The sequence below is a fragment of the Puma concolor genome, chromosome A3 (genome assembly GCF_028749965.1).
Source record: "Puma concolor isolate L17-30 chromosome A3, mPumCon1.1.hap2, whole genome shotgun sequence".
Lineage (NCBI taxonomy): Eukaryota > Metazoa > Chordata > Mammalia > Carnivora > Felidae > Puma > Puma concolor.
Genome location: NC_141669.1, coordinates 23,782,983 through 23,805,202, shown reverse-complemented (window position 1 = coordinate 23,805,202; position 22,220 = coordinate 23,782,983). Strand labels below are relative to the sequence as shown.

Here is a 22,220-nt window from a genome sequence, read left to right as displayed (position 1 = left end):
TCAAGATAGTGTTTTTCCTGTGACCTTTCTCTTCTCTCATGTGTTACTCACTTTCCCTCAGGGAGCAGGGGGTGGCTGAGAACACAACACAGGAGCCATCACAGGAACCATTAAAAACTCCCTCAGATTGCCGTGTGTCAGAGCTGTTTAGGGTAATTCAGTCCTGAAAGCAGCTTTTATCTCAACAGCCCTGACTTGCTGCCCTGTTGATGGCTTGCTCAGAGGTTCCTTTCCATGAAGGGATGTCTGCCTCCCAGCAGAGAGGGAAGTGGGCCTCTGGTCTTTGTTCTGTGGGAGACCTCAGCATTTTTAGGCATCCTCTTTGTCTAGTGGAACTGTGTGAGGGGCAAACGAGATGACGGTGTAAAAGTAAAAACAGACCACGTGTGAGCGTATCTAGCACAAAAGGCAGGCTGGTGTTATAATTATTGTCACCAGGTCCCAATTTCTCATCATCAAAAAAGAACAAGAAAGAAATAACCAGAAATCTTTGCATAGATGAACATGGGGTGTGTGAATGTGTGTGTGCAAGAGTGTGTGAGAGTGTAACCATGTGTGAATGTGAGGTGTGAGTGTGAGAAGTTGTATTAGGTGTGTGTGATGGTGTGTGCGGTATGAGTGTGTAAGTGTGTGTTGTATGTGTCATGTGTGTGGTGTATGTGGTGTGTGTGAGTGTATGGGACTGTGGGTGTGAATGTGTGTGTGAAAAGGTTCATGTTTGTGCCGATGCCATGCAAACATGCAAACAAACTCAGTCTGAGAAGCAAACTAGAACATGAAGAATTCACCAACTGAAAACTGACTGTGTTGTAGAAAGAGTCAATGTGACCTGCCTCTCTTCACTTAGCCTGAGATTTAACTTTTCTACATGGTTGCCTACCTGATAGGATAAAAGCGATTCTTCCCCCTTCCCTATCTACTGACCTAACATGGTTTTCAGGAGCTAAACCTGCTGGAGAATATTGAGGTGCCACGTTATGTGTTATAATTAAATAAATTGACATTGGAGGACTAACGATTTCTAGCCCTGTCCACTCAAAGTCGTAGTGACATCTTTTTACCTCAGGTTAGACTTCCAGGACCTTCCACCATCTATCGAATGTAAGTACCAAATATCAGCACATTCCAAAACTGTGAAATCAAAGCTTGTCACAGGTAGCTGGACCTCAGCCTGATACACAAAGATACAGGACCACTCTCATGCCCTCACCCAACATCGGGTGTAAACTTGAAATTAACAGGAGGATGTGCTGAAGCACTAGAAAAACATACATGACAGAAGAAAGTAAATTAGTGTAAAATATTTCTCTCTGGCGCCATTTAATGAAGGGACAAATAGCCCTAAACAACTGGTTAGGTGTGGGTGGCACTATCAAGAAAAAGCTAAGTTATACTTAGTGGGCTGTCTCCCAAAAAAAGGAAAAACATGATATAACAGCAAGTTCTAGGCCATGGTCAATGGAGACATCCCTGGTATGCAATCTGAAAACCCTGCAGCCCAGGAGTAGAAATGCAGGTGAGAGACCTGACCAGATAGATAATATAAAAGGGCTAATCATAGCAAGTGACCTCAAGTGATCCCTACATCATAATTGTTTTCAAGGATTCTGGGACAATAGCAGTGATGGAGGTAACAGCTTCGTTGTCTAACTCTCTGAATCTAAAAGCAGAACGACCATATATTAAAACTGAAAACCCATAGACATTTACAACAAAAATGTTTGATTAAAAAATGCCCGAAATACAAATGGGTGAGGACAAAGTACAACAACCATAAAACCTGAAAAATATCAGCATCTGAACAAAAGAAAGGAGAGGAAAACAACAGGCTGGTCTTATAAACCTGAGAACAGGAGAAAATGGCTGACAGATATTTGCTGGAAATGACTGACAGCCAATCTGAGAACCATTGCTGAACCTGGGAGAGGCTTTGTCCAGTCCAGGAGTGTGTGGGTGCAAGGTGGCCATGCTAATGTTCAAAGGAGCTAGACCACCCCAGCCACCAAGCTTCCTTTCCAGGAAAGGGCCCACATTGAGAAGAAATTTCTAGATGTCAAATCAATATTGAATAGGATAGGAATAATAGAAACAAAATAAATGAATAAAATGATGTCTAGATAAATATGAAAGAATGAGACAGAGCCAGAAACTTTTGAAAGCAAAACACCATATTTTTTCAACACAACATGAAAAAAAGAGTAGAGGGAGCTCGGTGAAGTTAGAAAAACTCCTGAACCCTTAAAATCCTAGAAAATTAATTTCATGTAAAAATGCATAGGTTATCAAGACCAAATCTCATCCACGTTACAATGAGAATTTTACTTTTTTTTTTTAATATTGTCAAGTTAGCTAACATACAGTGTATACAGTGTGCTCTTGGTTTCAGGGATAGATCCCTGTGGTTCATCGCTTACATACAACACCCAGTGCTCATCCCAACAATTGCCCTCCTCAATGCCCATCACCCATTTTCCCCTCTCCCCCAACCCCATTGAATATCTCTTCTTTAAGTATAATTGAAAAGATGTTCAAATTGTAATGTATATTATTATGAGGAGTAGTAGTAGTAGTAGTAGTAGTAGTAGTAGTAGTAGTAGTAGTAAAGTAAACTCTACCCCCAATTTGGAGCTCAAACTCATGACCCCAAGGTCATGAGTCATATGTTCTACTGACTGAGCCAGCCAGGCACTTCTAAATTGTAACGTTTTAATAATATATTCTTTTTTTTTTTTTTAATTCACATCCAAGTTAGTTAGCACATAGTGGAATAATGATTTCAGGAGTAGATTCCAATGATTCATCCCCTATATATAACACCCAGTGCTCATCCCAACAAGTGTCTTTCTTAATGCCCCTTTACCCATTTAGCCCATCCTCCCACCCCCAACACCTCCAGCAACCCTCAGTTTGTTCTCTGTATTTAAGAGTCTCTTATGTTTTGTCTTCCTCCTTATTTTTATATTATTTTTGCTTCCCTTACCTTATGTTCATCTGTTTTGTATCTTAACTTCCTCATAGGAGTGAAGTCATATGATATTTGTCTTTCTCTGACTAACGTCATTTAGCATAATACCCTCTAGTTCCATTCACATAGTTGCAAATGGAAAGATTTCATTCTTTTTGATTGCTGAGTAATACTCCATTGTGTGTGTGTATATATATACATATACACATGTATATATATGTATATATATACACCACATCTTCTTTGTCCATTCACCCGTCAATGGACATTACAATGAGAATCTTGAAAGAGCATAAAGAACAAAACAACACCTCCACGGAAAAATGAAAGCATACCAGAAAGACACACCGCAGAAAATATCAAAATTGTAATCTTCTATTTCCAAATGAGCTAACAGGCATTAAAACAATAATAGAAGACATGAAAAATAACACAAATCAGTACCACAAGAGATGAAAAACCAAGCGGTAGAACTCAGAAAAGAATTTGAGATAAAAGGAAAAAATAACTTCAGAAGTGAAGACTAAATTGGAAGACATGCAAGAGCAAATAAACACACAGTTAAATGCCTTAGAAGAAATAGAAGGTGAAAAGAGAAAAAATTTTTAAATCAAGAAGACGACATACATCAGGATAGGCAGAGAAGATCCAACATACAGATAACAGGAGTGCCTGAATTAGAAAATCAGAGAAAGGGAGAAAAGTTAAATGCTTAAAGTTATCATTCAAGGAAAATTTTTTACTGAAACTACTTATTAAAAGACCACACTGTGTTGCTGAGAAAACTGACCCAGAATGAGCAATGCCAAAGGGTATTCTAGTAAAATTGTTGGAAATTAAAGAAAAAGAAAAAAGAAGGATTGGAGACACCTAAGCAAAAATAGCAAGTGATTTATCAGAGAATGAAATTTAAATTATCATCAGAGTTTTTGACAGTACTATTTATGCCAGAAAAAATAGAGTAATGTGTTTTTTCAAGGGAAAAAATATTATCAATATCCAAGAGCTCAAAGAATATTATTTCTATGACCCTTTCTAGTGAATCTACTTGAAAACAAGCTTCTGACAACCAAACTGACTAGAGATATATCAACACAACTGATACGCACATTAAACCTACAGTACTTACAGAAAGACTAGCTGGAGGTTAAGAGGAAAGAGTGTCATATGTAATGGTGATACCCCCCAAACAGTGTAGATAGAGTACAGCTTCAGGAAACCATAGGAGAATGGAGAGCACATATACCCTGCACAAAAATTTAACTGATCTTTACTTTTATATTGATGATGGTAAAATAGTAGTGTTGTAACTCTGATACTATTGCGTGTATAATGGAGGATAAAGGAACTGAGTAATTATAGAATATTCTACACCTGTTATCACCTGTGTTCTTGAGAACCAAGATTCTCCGTGTGGAAAAAAGAAATGTGTATGCAATACAGAAGGGATTAAGTTTAAAACCCTGTAGTCCTGAATTTGAACTGGAAGTATCATTGTGGGCTCATGACGTATTTTGTCATATACATATGTGTCTACTTCATATGTATGTATGTGTATACTGATATACATACGTGTTTCTTAGTTCTGGCCTCTAGAGAAACCTAGAAACAATCACCAGTTCTGTAGCAATAAGTGTCTATAGCACCTAGATTATATACTTACAGAACATTTTTCCACTAAAAGAAATCAAAGCTTTTGAGAAAACGGGTGAGTCCAGGTCTGGGGAAGGAACAGTCCATCATACAAGATAGCAAGGAAGCAAAATAACTAAGGAGGCTACCACTGGGCACAAATGTAATGGTATGAGCTTCTAAAGGATAATAATTGTGATTAATTACAGCCAAAAACATGCTTAAATTCATGGATTAATAATGATATATAAACAACTAATTGGTCAACTTTGGAGGATGATAGAAAATCCATCATCTTGAAAACTGTAAGGAGAAAGAATTGAGCATTTATCTTGCTTTTTCTATATAAACTGTACCACTTGGTAACCAAATAGTAGATGAGAGGAAGCATCTCTTTATATATTCCAACTAATAAATAAGAAAAAAATATATATCATTTGAATATCATTATTTTACAACTCCCAATAAATAAATGGACCTAAGCATTAAGTTTCACCAACTGCTAACATCCAAAACAAAACAAAAACAAACAAACAAAAAACAAAAACAAAACAATAATCAGACACTGGTCATATATCTAGAAGTAGACACTGCTCCATTGTTTGAAGAGTTGAGACAGATAGAAATGTTTTAACCTCACGATGGCTACAATATGTGTATTATTTTTACTTTGCCCCAATAAGGAGAACAATTTATTAATTATCATCATGTACCCAAAAAGGGGTTACTTTTTTCAATTTATAATAAAGAATGATATCATAGGCATTTATGGATGGTGAGTAATTATATTTACTTGGATTTTAGTCCTGATTTTATTTAATGGCATCTACAATGGCCATCAAAGCAGTTCAATATGCCACAGCTCCCGTGAAGTTCAGCTCAGTCAACAGTTGTAAATAAAATTCAACTCCATGGATCAGAATCAAAATGGTACAAAAGATTCACCTATGCCATTGAGCGCTACTGTGTGGTACAGCTGCATAGGCCTTAAACACGAGGCAAATTCCTTATTATTGTGATTAATAGTAATAGTTGAAAACTTATTTTCCTTGGTATCACGCTTTATTTCTTTGCATTCAATTGAGCAGATGAGATGGCTTAGCAACAGTAATAAAACTAGTACAATCACTGTCTAGCCCATTTTTTTAACATGGTGAGGTATATTACTAATTGATTTGTTTCTTCTTGGAGGGTGCTGCAATATACTTAAAATGAAACCCAGTGCTTAATGGATTTTTCTTTACTCTGCTGTCTATAACCAATCAGTATTTTGGTGTTTGTGGGTCCTTTATACAATTTAGATGTGAACGAGTATTAAGCTAGGTTTCCAATGTGTGGTATAAGTAAGAACAAGATAAAGCAGTTCATTTTTTTTTCTTTCCTAAATGAGATTTAATACAATAGTTTGTTTGTTTGTTTTTTTTCCAAGTGAAGGGAAAAGAGCCAGTCTTCCTCCTTCCTCTACCCCCAATCCAGGTTCCTCCTTGGGGTCCACTTAATCCTCCACAGAACCTCAGGGTCCAATGTAGACTCTCATCTAGGGAATACAAGGACCCTTGTGCTCCCAGGTTAGCAGCTCAGCATCAAGTCCATATCACTGCTGGTCTAACTGTGACCTTGATCTTCTCACCAAAAACCAAGGTTTTGCCTTATTGCTTCTGACCCAGTCCCTCTCTGTTATATCTCTGCTTCCTGACCTTGTAAACATTCCAGTTTCTGGATTTTATTTCGACACCTCCTGGCTCCCTATGGCCTCTCTGGGAACCAGAGTCCTGATGCTAAGGACCAACTTTCCCTGGTTTGTGCCTATGACCCGCTAAAGCCTACACTGTGCTAGGCTATGATACTATAGGGCCAGGGTAGGATGTTCTGGGGCTGAGGGCCCACTCACCATGATATCCCGACCAGACTCTCACCTGTCCCCTCATGGTGGCCTGCCTACTCTCTGGGCCTTAAGCCAGCTTGATATTGTCTGTCCTGGCTTTAACTGAGCCCAAGCATTATGTATTTAAAAGAAAAATAAAAATAGATTCTCAGACAGGTCCCATGAGGATTTCCTGGTGAGTCTAGCAACTTTTTCAAGTCTTGAACTTGAACTCAGATCTGTGCTTAATGCCTGGCTTGACTGATTATTCACTCTGTGTACCACAGGCTAGTCACTCAGCTTGAATTTCCTGATTTTTAAATTTAATACATATTTAAAGGCACAATACCTAACTCATATTATATACACATTCTATTTTGAGAGGTTTTTGTCACCTTCATGGGAAGAATTTACTTCTCAGGTATCTGAGGTTCAGCCCTTCTCCACTGGACACACACACACACACACACAGAGAGAGAGAGAGAGAGAGAGAGAGAGAGACAAAAGGAAGCATAAACAAATCAGGAAATAAACAGCTTCTACCTGGGAACCAAAGCTTACTTTGACTTCTCCCCCCTGGAACCACTGTCACTAAATCTCTTGCCTCTCAGATTCTGGACCTACCTGCTTTGATCTATAAGGTTGTATCCAATACTTTCCACCCCCAGAGACACTTCTGAAAATCACCCTAGCATTTTTCTACTGTCTCATGGTTCTAACTATCTGCCTTAGCTTAGAACTGATATCATGCCTACCTTGCCTAAAGTACCTGCCAGACCCTTCCTGCTCCAAGAGTCCCTTGTTCCAGATACCTCCTCTGGGGCCCTCCTAGGCCCACAGCAGTTAATATCACCAGGCTCAGAGCAATAGTAATTTTCTTTTAAATCCATGAACCCACCCCTCAAGCAAGGATCTGGAAATTAATATAGTCTGCTCCCAGCCAACGTTAACCCAGTGTTCAGCAGAAGGGAGCCAACACCATGTTAGGCACTTTAGAGGGACACTAGAAATAGAGCAGAGTAGCGATTGTCCCTGTCCCTTTATACAAAGCCACAGGAACTTACAGTTCTGGTGAACTTATCTTTAAAAATAGATTCTAACAGGGGCGCCTGGGTGGCGCAGTCGGTTAAGCGTCCGGCTTCAGCCAGGTCACGATCTCGCGGTCTGTGAGTTTGAGCCCCGCGTCAGGCTCTGGGCTGATGGCTCGGAGCCTGGAGCCTGTTTCAGATTCTGTGTCTCCCTCTCTTTCTGCCCCTCCCCCGTTCATGCTCTGTCTCTCTCTGTCCCAAAAATAAATAAAAACGTTGAAGAAAGAAAAGAAAAAAAAAATAGATTCTAACATTAAAGTCTTAATAAGGACACAGGATCAGGGAGGGACTCCTGTAGGAACAATCTGAAAAGGCTAGAAATCTTCAGTGCAAAAAGCTGGCAAGGCCTTATCACCACCAAAGCATCTTTGGACAGAGAAAGAACCCCCAATTTTTCAGTTCCTTCTCTAAGGCTGACTTACTCAGAAAAGTCTGGAGAAGGATGTTCTTTCTCCATTTGAACAATGAAGTAGATAGGACTGAGTTCACAAATCTCACTGATTCTCCTGGGAAAGTTTTTACAAAATGCAAGTATTGTCCTCCCCCAACCATCGCCCAACCTAGTATCTACTAATCTGAATACCCAGAGTTCTGAAATTCATACTTTTAAAGGTCCTCAGGTGGTTTGGAAACCACTGAATTCAGCGATCTCCAAGGCCCCATCTTGCTGTGATATTCTATGATGTCAGATTCCAGAAAGAATGAGCAAAGGGAACCAACAGGTGAGGCTTGAGCAAGACAAGCCCACACACATAATAAGCAGGAAAGCCCTTGGACAATGGACAATGAAGTTAGAAACCCCATACCCCTAAGAGATATAGCTGGTGGGAAACATAAATTGATTCCAAGGAACTCTGGGCAGATTTATGAGGGTCAAGGCCATCAGAGGGAGCAGGGAAGACCATCATGCCTGGAAGGCCGCTGAAAGCAAGCAAATTCTAGCTGGATAAATCATGGGTCTGACCTGGGATGGCAAATCCTGTTCCCATGGAATCTACTCTGGAAAGAATTTTCTCTCTGGACCTCTCCATCAGAAATTGCTGAAAATAAAAACAAAATTTTGTATACAGAAACCACCTGAGACTAACATATGTCCACTGAGTTGGGAAAATACTGATCCCTTTATTGAGAAGCAGCCCTAATGGCCCTCCTTTATGGAATGGGAACATAAATCTTGAGATTGGGTGTCTCTGCTTCTCACAGTCAGAAATTGAATAGGAATTTACACAATTTTAAACTGTGTTCATTATGTATCTCCAATGCCAGATGTTATTCTAAGCATTTTGCTTAGGCCCTCACTTAATATTCACACTAAGTCTAATCTCCATGTGTTCAGATGAAGAAACTGAGGCTCAGAGAGGTATATGATTTACCCTGGGTATCATAGCTGGTGAGGGGCAAAATCCAGGATAGGAAAAGTTGGCCCATCTGGACCCAAAGCCCTTGCTTCTCTCCCTACCTCACCAAATGCCCCATCTGGTCAGGAAGTAGAAGCCCAGCATCTCTGGGAATGTCTCAGAACATTTAGAACAGAGTTAACCCGGATGGAAGTTAGAAGTGGGTCCCATTGAAGGGGAAATGCTCAGGTATGGTGCCAAGCCCATACCTTTAGCTCTCTTCCTCAGCACACCCTTAAGAACAGAAGAAAGTGGGGTGCCTGGGTGCCTCAGTCATTTAAGTGTCTGACTCTTGATTTAGGCTCAGGTCATGATCTCAAGATTGGTGAGATCAAGCCCAGAGGCAGTCTTCATTCTGACAGCACAGAGCCTACTTGGAATTCTCTCTCCCTCTCTTTCTGCCCCTCCCCTGCCTGTGTGCTCTGTCTCTCTCTCAAAATAAATAAATAAACTGGGGGGAAAAAAAACAGAAGAAAGAAAACACACACACACACACACACACACACACACACACACACACACACACACACACTTCATTTCCAGGACTGAATTAACTGCATGAACTGTCATGCTTCTGCTCCAGATTGAGAAGGCTGCCCCCAAATCTAGGCTGCTTGCCTCAGACACAGACTGGATTTGAGAACAGGCTTCAAGGAGCTGGAGATCACAGGACAAGTGGGTTTTGTGATTCCCCTTCCAGGATTGTCTTTTCTCTCCCTGTTCACATTCTCATCCTTAGCTCACTGGGTTTAAATCCCTAGGTGCTGCTGGTGGAGGATTCATCCATATTCACGGAAACTCCCCTGGCCACATTTCCCATTGTCAGGAACAGCACCTGCCTTAGGCATAGGCAGGAGTCATTAACACAATTCATATTTTTAGAGTTTGGCACTTTACAAAGACCTTTAATATCCCTTGCTCCCTTTAATCCTCGTGCCCATCCAGCCCCTTTTACAGACTAAGGAGCCCTGTCAAGGTCCCACAACCAATAATTTATAAGGGAGCCCCAAAACCCATGTCCTTATCCATTTCACCCCTTGGACACAGCCCACACTTAGGATTTGGGTGCTGAAGAGAGTAAAAGGGCAATTGACCAGGAGAGCTCTGTTAAATGCCCTCAGTAAAGAGTTAGCTCTTTGAATTAATAGGTTACTCCTTTAGATTATAAAAAAGATAAGAAAATTAACAATTAACCATTCACACAAACATGAATGGATTCATCACGTTCTTGCCCTTGAAACCAAATCGGCCTTCAAAAACCAAATAGATATCAACACCTTCATTTGAAAAAAGTAAAGTGGAGAAAGTGTTGAATACCCAGTGTTGAGTAGCTGTATGCTTTGGAACCTCAACTAGAACTTCCATTTCCTGACCTTGGGGCCAGGGCAGTGTCACAAAAGCCCACCACACTGGCCCAGTTTTCAGATTACCAAAACTCCCCAGTGCAATCTCAATCTGATTGCTTGTAATTAGCAACCCAAACTAAGCTTTCATTTCTGTATCGTTAAATCAGTTGAAAATCTTCAAAAAAATTTTCATTTTAACATTTTAGTGAGCAAAAGTATGTATACCAAATTAATTTTTCAATAATTCTCTATAGGTAGAATTTGACTTAATCACTTTAGAAGGAAATAATTTCTTCAGTCTTATAATGACATTTTTATATTTTAAGTAAAAGTAATTTACCAAGAACACATTTTTAAGAAGTTTTTATAGGTTGTACAAATGTTAGAATTCTAGCCAACATGAAATCTTACAATTCCTCAGGATCCAGCCTGGCTCAAAGATAGAAAGTTTCAAAGGAGGGGTGGGGTGTGCTAAGTGATCCTGAGCCACCCCTAGAAGGCCACCTAAGGACACTGGGTACTCTGGAGACACAGCACCCGGAAGTGGTGGTGAGGGGCTCTGAAAAGGAGAGCATGCACTGGAGAGAAATGTGATCTGTTTCCCATTTTTTATACTTTCTGTTACATAGAGAGCCTGGAAGCCGCTTTCACTGTGTTTACAAACCTAACTTGGTTATAAATAAGGAGGCTGAGCCTCACTGGGGGCCTGACAGATGGACAAAGCCACTGTCCTGGGTGCTTGGCCAATGGGGAACAGAGGGCTATGGAGCTGATTCTACCTCCAGTTTATTCTTTTGAGCTTCTCCAAGCTAAGGGGATTCTACATGCATGTGTCCAACCTTTGGGAGCAGGTTAGATGAAGTTACAATAGCATAGATTGAGCACCTGTGATTTGCCCAGCGCTGTGCCCAACTTGGTGAGAAATTGGGAAGGGCCCAGCCACTGCCCATGCCTGACTCACCTCAAAAGAGTCTTCTCTCCCTCCTCAGAACTCCCACAGTGCAGTTAGCCGAACTCTCAGAGGGCTTTTTTTTTTCTTACTGTCCTGTGTTGTAGATAGTTGCATCCCTTTTAGTGTCCCTTAGTAGGCTATAAGCTTCTTTTTTTTCAAGTTTATTTGTTTTGAGAGAGAGAGAGAGAAGGCAAGTGAGGGAAGAGCAGAGAGAGAGGGAGAGAGAGAATCCCAGCACAGAGTCCGTTGTGGGGCTCCATCCCACGAACCGTGAGACCATGACCTGAGCCAAGATCAAGAGTTGGACACTTAATCAACTGAGCCACCCAGACGCCCCTAGACTGTAAGCTTCTTAAGCCCAGATCAGTCAGCTCTGTCTGTGTCTCTCCCCTTATATCTGACCCGGGGCCTGGCACATAGTAGATCCTCAAGAGAAGTTTCCAGTTTGAATGGCTGATCGGTGTTTCTTGCCTTGACCTTGGTGCCATCTTGGAACATGGGTTTGGGGCAATGGAGCGGACAGCTCAGAGGCAGCCCAGGGAAGCCCAAGGAGGAGGGAGGGCCAGGCCAAGTGAGTGATTCCCTTTCCTCTTGTGCTGCAGTTCACTGGCTGTTCACCACGTGCGGGGCCAGTGGGCCCCATGGCCCCACACAGGCCCAGTGTAACAACGCCTACCGGAATTCCAACCTGAGCGTGGTAGTGGGAAGCGAGGGGCCCCTGAAGGGCATCCAGACCTGGAAGGTGCCAGTCACCGACACCTACAGGTATGTATGGCAGAGGGGGTGGGGGAAGCCAAGGGGCAGATCTACCCTCCTGAAAATGATGGGGGTCCTGCCTGTGGTTGCATGCTTGTGGGGTGCCTGAGCACACAAGGCTCAGAGGCCACAGACTCTGGCCCATAGAGGGATATAAGGACTAGAGATGGGGAGATGGGGGATAATGGGATATGGCAACAAAGATGTTTTCTCTGTCTTCAAGGAGCCCACAGACTATTTGTGGAGATGATATACATGCATGAGCTAGCTTCAGAACATTCCTTATCTTTATTACTAATAATTGAAATTATAGTGGATTCTTTGAATATTACTGGATGCCATTCACATGAGGCAGTGCATGTAAAATGTCTGGGAAACAAACATACCATGTCATGAAAGATGATGCTCTTATCCTTAAACCTCCTTTCCTGGGCCTTCACGGTTTGCAAGTAAAACAGTGGTCCTCAAACTCTTGTCCCACACCCACCCCAACTGCATGGTATTCCACTAGAGCGAGGCCAGGCTGGAGGGAGACCTGACTCCAGTGGGCCACTTGGCTAATAGGTGAAGCTGACAGCCAGCAAGGCTCAGACCAGTAGTTCTCAACCATCGAAATGGCTGAATGACTGGCTGATGCAGGTTACTAGCCCCACATGGAGAAGGTCTGATTTTGTAGGTCTAAAGTGGGGTCCAAAAATACAAATTTTAAGGAAAATTTTGTGCTAAACATTTTTATATTAATGAAGCAAATGTGACAAGATGTTGACACTTATTGAATCCAGGTTGGGAAGGGAGACATAAACGGTATTCATCGTACTCATTGTGTTCATTCATTCATCCATTGAGAATATGAGTTTCTAACACGTTCCCAGGTAATGCTGATACGGCCCCTGGGAATGACTGAGTTAGGTTAAACCCTTGAGTGTAGTCCTCACTCAGCTCTGTGGACAAGGCCAGTGCTGCAGTCTTCATTTTACAAATGAGGAAACCGAGGCTCAGAATGTCAGGAGCATCCCCACAGACACACAGTCTGGATATCACCTCCAACCCCAGCCTTCTGAGGCACAGACTTACTGAGGCTCCTTCCACAGCAAACGGCAGGCTTAAACAGGAAGCATCATGATAATGACATTGTTGGTGCAAATGCCCCAGACGCCAAACACAGTGGGAAGTGAGGTCTCTTTCCACTTCCTCAGCACCCCCCCCAACCCCCCAGCACCACCCCCCAGCACATCCTCAGCCCCCTGGGAAGGAAAGAGGCTTCTCAAGTTGCCCTGTTTTCTGTGCGGCCCCACCCCTGGGATCTCAGTGTAAATGCATTTCAGGGAGAGCCCTAAGTGCTTTTTAAATGACATTCTGGGCAGGAATGCAATAACAAGGTTTGGCTGCAATCAGATTAGCTGTTCTAGGTCCTACACATCCCCAGTAAATGGTCAAAGACACTCAACCACCCCTGGACTGGCCACGCTGAGCAGGCCAGGCCTCTCCTTCCTGCCCGGCTGAGGTTTCATGGGTCACCCCCTGTCCCAGAGAGACAGAGATCAATGCTTGCTGAGGACCTACCAGGTATTCCTCCTTTTAGCGGTGCGGCAGATGTCATTATTATTAGTGATATTCCCTTGTTTCCATAAAAGGAAACTGGAGTCAGCCACTTTGCAACAGATCTCAGGCCACATAATCAGTGACGGAACTGGAATTTAAACCCAAGGCCCTCGGGCTCAAAGTCGGTGTGTTCTTTCCACTAAAAGTCACACAGGGACTCTGAGAGGCATGCAGGGGGACAGAGAAAACAAGAAAGGGAAGTAGGCATGGCAGTCATGCACCACCCACCTCCAGGAAGCCTCTGGAAATGAAAGCCTGGGAGGGGAGCCCTCCTCCCTCCCCCCACCCTGCCTGAAGGGGTGTTGGCCAGCCCAGCCCTCGGTGCAGCTCTCCCTGTATAAAAAGCAATGTGAAGAGGAAAGCACAGGAGCTGTAAGGCAGAGACCTCAACGGTAAACCCCCACTGAGACCCACTGTCCCATCACTGTCCAGGGCAGCTCCCAAACCAGACTGGCTGCAAGTCCCTTACTGCCCCTCCCACAAAGATCCACAAATAGGAGGCGCCATGTAAGTAAGGTGTTACTCTTGGGCTGCATTTCCCCCTGAGACACTGTGAATCAGACCCACCTCCAAATGTGGGCAAGTTATTTAACCTCTTGAGACTCTGTTTCCCTATCTGTAAAAGGCAGGGGCTGGAGTTTGCTAACACTTGCCCAGCTGGTTGCACAGATTATGTACAAGTGCCTCACACGATGCCTGCTCATGCTAGGTGCTCCCTGGCCTGTGGGCAGAGAAACCGGCTGGAGCAGTGATAATGTCAGGCAGCAGGCAGTGGCATGAAAGTATTTCCGGTAACAGATTGGTCCCACAGAGAGTACTTCCTAACTTCTCTGTTTCCAAAGACTTTTTTCTGACTTCTTCAGATGGGCCCCATGTTTTGAAAGATTTTGCCTGGAAGACAAACTATACTTATTTTTTCCCTTTTTCTTTTTCTTTTCTTTCTTTCTTTCTTTTTTTTTTTTTTTTTTTTTAATAAATCACAACCACATCTAAGTCTAGCCAGGTTTCTGATCTGCATGAATTTCCACAGTATTGCCACAGTGCACTGGATATAATCCCAACCCAAATCCGGCAACTCTTCCCATTTCTCTCTGGAATATTGAGACTAGCCCGCAGCCCCCAGCGTTGCCTGGGGAACACTCACTGGAAACGTGTACAAGGAGCCATCTTGCTGTTCAAGCCAGACACGTCAAAGTGTCCAAATTGGCAAAGGGGACATTCTGATCTGTAGGACTTTTTAAGACTGGCCTGAGATAGCACCACATCAAAAAGGGAAAAATCAAAACCCGGAAAACTTCAGGGTTTTGTTGTTGTTGTTGTTGAATCCTTGGGGGGTTTTTAATCCTTTAAAGGCTATAATAGATATTTCTCACCTTGACCCTGGATGAGGCTCAGGGCTTGGACGGTAATGTATATTGATCATATAACTGAGTATCAAAGGAACAGACCATTTAATGATTTGCTTTTTAGCCCACATCAAAATGTCCCCACATCAGAATATCTATGTGGAAAATTCAGGTACCCTCTTTCTGGAGGACATTTTCTCCATGTTAACTAATTCTTGTTTAGTAAGTACAGTTCCTCTAGTGAGAAAAACACATCAAGAGAGATGAGAAAAAGGTGAGAAAGTGTGAGAGCATTTCTTATGATCTTCCCCTATTCCTGGAAGAGTGTGAGCACTCAGCGAGTGCTATCTGGCTGCTGCCTGAGACCCGCCACTATTATCGTTCCAGCTGCTTCTTTACTACTGATCAGAGAGGTGAAGGAAAGAGAGCTAAATGCACCTACTGTTATGCCAAGGTGGGGCCATCATTGCCTGGGGCTTCCTCAGGGATGCACACAGGTAAACGTGTCCCCTACTCTTAACCGGTCAGTTATCCTGGGCCCATCTCCCACCCTCTACTCCTTTGCCCACCACCACGGAAAGGGAGAGGAAGAAGAGGCTGGGGAGAAGAAAAGAGCCGGCTTGGTGGGGAGGGGCTTTCGGGGACAACCCCTAAATCCTCATCTCCCCCACCCCGCTGCTTTCCTGCCTTGGGCTTCCCCTTCCTCTGGATTTGCCATTTCCTCTGTCAAAACAGAGATGGTCTCACTCCCCCCAAGGACATATGTCCTTGTGTCCAGACCTGTTCCCCCTCGTAATTCGCAAGTCTCAGTGGACCGCATTCAGCACATATTAGGACGCCGTGCCTGACACGAAGTATATAAAGGTGCACATGATCCACTCCCTGCCTAAGAGGAACCCCAGCCAATGGGGGTGTCGGACACAGAAAAAAGCATTTCGGTGTGATGTAGAAAGTACTGCATGGAGGCTTCATCAGGCGCTGCTATCAGAGGCCAGGGAAGGGCCTGAGTTCAAGAATGGCTTCCACGGGGAGACAGCTTGAGGGCAGTCTCTAAGGTGGTAGACTTGTCCACAAAGAAGAGGGGAGGAAGGAGCCCCTAGGCTGGAGCCTCGCGTCCCAAATGCCGTTGGCTCCCTCTGGCGCCGGCTTGAGAGAGAAGCGAGCCTGGAGGCGGTGATAGCAGATGGAAGGCAGCTGGGTTGAGTCCTGAAGAGCTAGGCTGGGGCAGAGAGGCGCACATGGAGGGGCCCCGCGGGGCCACCAAGTATTTGGGAGGTGGACTCAGCATGACTGCTGGACTCGGCGAGGAGGCGGGACCCAGGATGACTGCCATGCCTGGGTGCTGAGGAGGCAGGACAGCGAGTGACAGCTACCACCTCGAGGAGCTTGGCTGAGAAGGACAGGCAAGGATTAGGGTAATAGGGAGAGTGTCACCTGATGAAGGGAGATTTCTGGGTCACTGCTCTGAGTGACGATGTCTAGAGTGTGCCCGTGGGGGTGGCGGCCAATGTGGGGCACAAAAAGATCATGGATGCTGGGGTGGGGAGAACCGCAGCCTCACCGTGGAGTGGAGACAGACTGCTAGGGACTTTGTGGGACTCTTTGTGGGATGTACCCCACACATCAGTAGATGTCGGCAGCCACCTCTCACTCTTCCTGCCTTCCTCTCCTGTCTGTCCCTCCTTTTCTCCCCTCTGCCTTCCTCCCTGCTTCTCTAGAGTTCACCCTCCTCCCCAGCCCTCAGCCTTCCCCCTGCCCCACCACCCCCCACACACAGATCATTTATAAAAACATTTGTCAAGCACGGCCCACAGCTCCCGATGGCAGTTCTCTCATGGTTCACTTGTTCCTCAGACATAATGTACAAGAGGTCCCGGACCCCAGCTGGAGCCAGCAAATCCTGCCAGCTGACCTGGGCCACAGCTGTTCCTCGTGGTCTCCATCACTGACACGCATTTCCTCACCTGGCTCCAGGGACCAGAGTGTGCAGCTGGATGACACTATAATTCAACCCAATCCACAAGCAGCCACAGGGCTCCTACTGTGTGCCAGCCACTGAGCCATGGGGCTCCTACTGCGTGCCGGGTACTGAGCCACGGGGTTCCTACTGCGTGCCGGCCACTGAATAGGCGCTGCATGACTTGCAGAGAGGACTGAGACACTGGAGCCTCACCATCTTTGCAAAGACTGCAGGGCACAAAAGTGAAATTAACAGTCCACAGTGCCAATACAGTCCTAGACAACTGTAGGAGAGAGTCACAGGCATGATCAATTGCCAGAGTAATTGTGCAGATAGCCATCGCCATGGAGAGCACAGAGCAGGGAAAGTCAGAGGCAGGGAGATTGCACAACGATTGATGGGCTGCAGGCAGAATGGTGTTTGGGTCCAATTTCTGCCACTGACACCATGTGACCTTGAAAGTGTGCTTTCCCTTCTCTGCAGTGTCTCTATCTGTAGCGGGGTGGGGGGGGTGGCGGGCAGGGTTTTAGAGAGAGGTTACTGAGCTCCCCTCTAGCTCTGATATTCCCAGGTGCTTAGGGCTGCACTGGTCAGGAAGGTTGCACCATCAGCCTTGCTCACTGGTGCGATCCAGAACAAAACTGGGGCTGCAAGAAGCATGTGCCTCCACAACTCACCCCTTACCCCCAGGGGTGTCTCCTGATGGCTCAAATGACCCATCTAGATAATGCAACTATGCATGTAAGCAGAAATTTTCCACTGACCAAGCCTCGTACACACTCCCATGCCTCCTGTGCCCTCGCGATAAACCTGTGGGCTGGGATGGGCAAGGCAGATCTTACTACCCTGATTTCAAGGCTCAAAGAAGAGAGGGACTCACCCAAGGTCCCGCTAGGAAGTAGAGGCAGAGCAGAGAGTGGGGTTCAGGAGAGGAATGAGGTGCTCCATGTATCTCCAAGCAGGTTCACTCCCTCCCTCCGTCGGTCAACCTCCAGTGTCCCCACGGATGCGTGGCGGCTGACAGGCCATCATACTGCACACTAGCCATGCTTTCGTTTCGGGATCCAGCAGGCAGCCACTTTGATTTGCTGCTAATTCTTTATTTTAAAAGATTCACAACTCAATTACATCAGGTAACAATGGTTCACAGTCAATAATACAAAACGCAAACCCAATAAACATCCATTCTGACCAGGGGGCATGGATTTAGATGAGGAAAAACAAAAAAATTACAGCATCAGCTCGTCAAGAACAGTATCTTGTAATTTCCAGTAAATTGGAATCACTGCAAGTCATTTTCCCCACTTGAGTGGCAGGTATATTAATTTGTTGTCGTTTGTCAACCATCAAAAATAAATTGTTTACAAGGAATCAGAGTGGGGGGCAAGCTTTGGAGAGTCAGGCTGAGGTTATTATTCTGGCATGAGTTTGTGTGACATGATTCATATGACTCGGAGGTCTTTAGAATCATCAAGGCTGCCTGTGCCCCCACTGGTTCCCTGGGTGAAACTGGATAGCCTTGACCCCAGACCCCTGTGGCCACAGCCCCCTCCACCTATTGGCCTATTCTCTAGAAATCAGGGCCTCATTCATTCACTTGCTTCCACCTCCCAGAAGTCACCCCCAGAAGAGGAGTAGACAGGCTCACCCACAGGGATGCATCAGAACAGCAGCTGCTATTTGGTGCTCGCTGACTACCCTCCAGGCACTGAATTGGGTCCCTTATGGGCATTATGTCATTTAATTCAAACAACAACATTGCAAGGTAGGTACCTCTCTTTTGTGGATAAGAAAAGTGGAGCTCAAAAAATGTCAGTAGCCTGCCCAAAAGTCACACAGCCAGTGAGTAATGCTGGCAGGGCCAGGAGAGGTAGGCAAGGTGCCTCAGACACAAAATGTAAGGGTCGGCCAAGTGCAGGGTCAGCACCCAGGAAGGGGCACCTCACCCACTCCCGGCATCGAGTAACAGCTTGGATTTGGATCCAGGTCTATCTGCATTCTTGCTGTGGCACAGCCCACTCCAGAGGAGATGAGCATTGTACGTAGCAGCAACTCGAAGCTTCCAAAGGAGGGCAGCTCCATGGTGGGACTTCAGGACTCAGAGGGTTGACGAGGGAGGTGCCCCTTCTGCTACAATTAGTCCAGGCAGGCTGTCGCCTGCTCCCCTGGCTTTAATCCAGTCCCTAATCCAGGGTGGAGTTGTGGGGCTGAGGCCAGCAACAGGAAAGTGAAATCTGGCTGCTGATGGCCAGTTGCCAGTTGCCAGGCTCTACTGTCTACTCTGGAGAACTGACCCCAGCCCCGAGTCCTACCTTGCACTTGGCATCAGTGTGTGGTCTCTTCAAACCCACCACTTCTCCTCATGAGGGCAGGGGTCCTTGTCCTCATTTTATTCCTTGGTGGGGAGCTGAGGCTCTGGGAGGTTAACCAGCTTGCCCTGAGTCACACAGCCCGCAGAATGCCCAGCATGTGCCTCAGGACTCAGGCCTCTTTGCATCCCACCTAATTGCCAAGAGCCAGGTCAAGGCCTAGAAGGGGCTAGAGTCCATAATGGGGAGGGGGGCAGGAGAAATAGGGAAGAAGGGCTAGGGAGGGAAAGTGAGTCAGGAACAAACGACTTCTAAAATATAATAATTTGGCTAAATTTATACATGTGCAAGAGTTCAGAATGATTCATAATGCATGCAGATTTATGCAAATGGATATGCAAACAAGGCAGGATGGGATGCACAGGGTACCGCTTACCTCTCAGCCATAGCACAAGTAGGCAGGACGAGGTCTCTGTCTCCAGCAGCAGTTTTCCAAGCAAACCACACCTTCAGGTTGACAGGATTTTCTCCTGCAACCTGGCAAAGCCCCGAAACACGGAGTAGCTGGCAGGACTGAGGAGAGGGGCCTAACCACATGCTATCCCTACATTCTACACAGACCGTCTCTGGAACCCCACTGCCACCCACCCCTGCCCCAGGCTTCCCTTCTCTGGGCTAAAGAATTTTCTGCTGCTTTCCTCTCACCAATAAGCCTTCCTTTCCCCTCAGCCTTTTAATTGTCCTTGCCACCGTCTTTATTTCTAAATGAGTCAGGAGCAAGGATGGGCCAGTAGCTTCTCAGGCCACCCTCCCTGTGTATCCACAGAAGCCTTGCAGCAGCATGTCAGAGAGGAAATGGCCTCTTCGAGGGGAAATGTGGGGGTTTGGACAAGGGTCTGCCACTGACCGGCTGTGTAGCCTCAGATGAGTTACTTAATCCCTCTGAACCTCGGTGTCCTCGTCTGTCAAATGAATTACTAACAGCTACTATTTATGGCTATGGGCTGGGGGGGGGGGGGGGTGGGCAGGGGGAGTCATGTGCATTCATGCCTGCCACCTTGTGGGATGTTCAGGAATTAACCCTACCTCCCTCTGCAGACCTACCTCCTCTTCCTTCCCCACCCCAGCCACCCTGCTACAGCCACACTTTCCATAGGTTTTCCTGCCTCTTCACTTCCATTCACTTCGCTTCCACCTGACTCCCACCCTCCACCTGTTTCTGCTTGTCTGAGAGTCCTACCCGTCCGTCATCTCGGCCACCCCCAGTGCCACCAGAGCATGCCACTACTACAATGCCTGTCACAGTCCTGTCTCCCTTTTCAGGCTCAGAACACCTGATTGCCCTGACTTTGTGCAGAGATCTGCCACTTTCTCAATGCTTTTACCCATTATCTCTTTTTGATGTTAACCTCCCCTCTATCCTGTGAGTTCAGAAAAGAAGATATGGCTCTTCTTTTTTTTTTAATATGAAATTTATTGTCAGATTGGTTTTCATACAACACCAGTGCTCATCCCAACAGGTGCCCTCCTCAATGCCCATCACCCACTTTCCCCTCCCTCTCACCCCCATCAATCCTCAGTTTATTCTCAGTTTTTAAGAGTCTCTTATGGTTTGCCTCCTTCCTTCTCTGTAACTTTATTTTACCCCTTCCCCTCCCCCATGGTCTTCTGTTAAGTTTCTCAGGATCCACATAAGAGTGAAAACATATGAGAAAGACAGATATGGTTCTTTGACTACAGAAGAGGCTAGGACTCTAAGAGGATACACAGCTAGGAAATAGTCCACTCCGTTCACAGAACTCAAAGTCTTCTGGTCCCTCCACTTGGCCTCCCTGATATAGCCGCCTTTATGGTGGGACTTCTCTTCTCATAACTAGGCCTGTCTCTCTAGTTTCTTTGTTAAGCCCCAGGAGGGCCTGGAGCCCATCTCCCATCTCCCCTTATGCACACAGCCCTAAGCCACATCAGTTTTCAGTGAACTACTCTCAGTGCCTGGCGACCCACAGTGGCATTCCACGGAGACCTCAGTCCTTCACCTGCTACATTAGCAATCAGCCAGCCCTCCAGGCTTCTCTCTGCAGAACGGGGCTTAGCTCTGCCTTAGGAGAGCCCCCAGGAGACCCTTCACACGCTTGGAACATGGAACATTTCCTAGAATTGCAGGTGGCGAAAGCCACTGTGTGTGCACACGTACAAAACTGCCTTGCATCTCTTCCTGAACGCTTTTCATAAAGAACCTCGGATCTGAATGCACAGGGACGTGAAAACCTCCCCCGTCCCTTTCCCTGGCAGATGATCTCTGGGGAGGCATTTGTAGCTAGTGTGTAGCTGTCTTCCAGACATGCTGCTTTCCTGGTAAGGGTCACCAACTGAGTTCTTTTTCTCCCATCCTTGTTTGACTTCATCTCAACAACCTAAGAGGCAGCGGAAATAATCCCGCCACACCTCCCCCCAACTCTGTTTTTATTTCTCATGATTGGTTGTTTGTTTTCTGCCCACACATTGCTCTAGAAAGAGTTGCTAGTAGGATGGGAATAAGCATTCTGCTCTCAGAAACACTGCTCACCTCACTCATTCCATGTGGAACTTACTTGTGTCTAGACCCGGTGAGGAAACTTTAAAACTGTGTATGAAGTCGATTACTACTACCTTCACCATTAATAATAATAATATATAAGTTATAATCATATATATCGTATAATATAATAATATGTAATAACTACTGTTATAATAAATGTTTATTATGTATCAGCCACAATTCTATGGCTGCTTGTCTTAATTGCTTTACTCCTCACACACACATGGGCTAAAAGGTAGGTCCTCTTGCTAGCCCTATTTTACAGATGTGGAACAGGACAGTTAAGTCAATTGTCTAAGGTCACATGAGTCCTTTGATCTTGGACAGGGAGAGAAACCATAATGGGAAATCCCAGACATTCAGGAAATCATCCCCCCAACACCCCACATTAGAACAGACTCTACCTGTTTCCCTCTCTCCTCCCT

The 22,220-nt window shown here is 45.3% G+C and overlaps 1 protein-coding gene across 1 annotated transcript in view; it reads left to right on the top strand.

Annotated features, from left to right (window-relative positions):
- Nucleotides 1-22,220, top strand: part of ALK (ALK receptor tyrosine kinase) — a 684,520-nt gene that overhangs the window by 615,578 nt on the left and 46,722 nt on the right. The window contains exon 12 of the mRNA XM_025927337.2: nt 11,847-12,009. Coding sequence (XP_025783122.1) covers nt 11,847-12,009 — 163 coding nt within the window. The remainder of the gene's footprint in view (nt 1-11,846; nt 12,010-22,220) is intronic.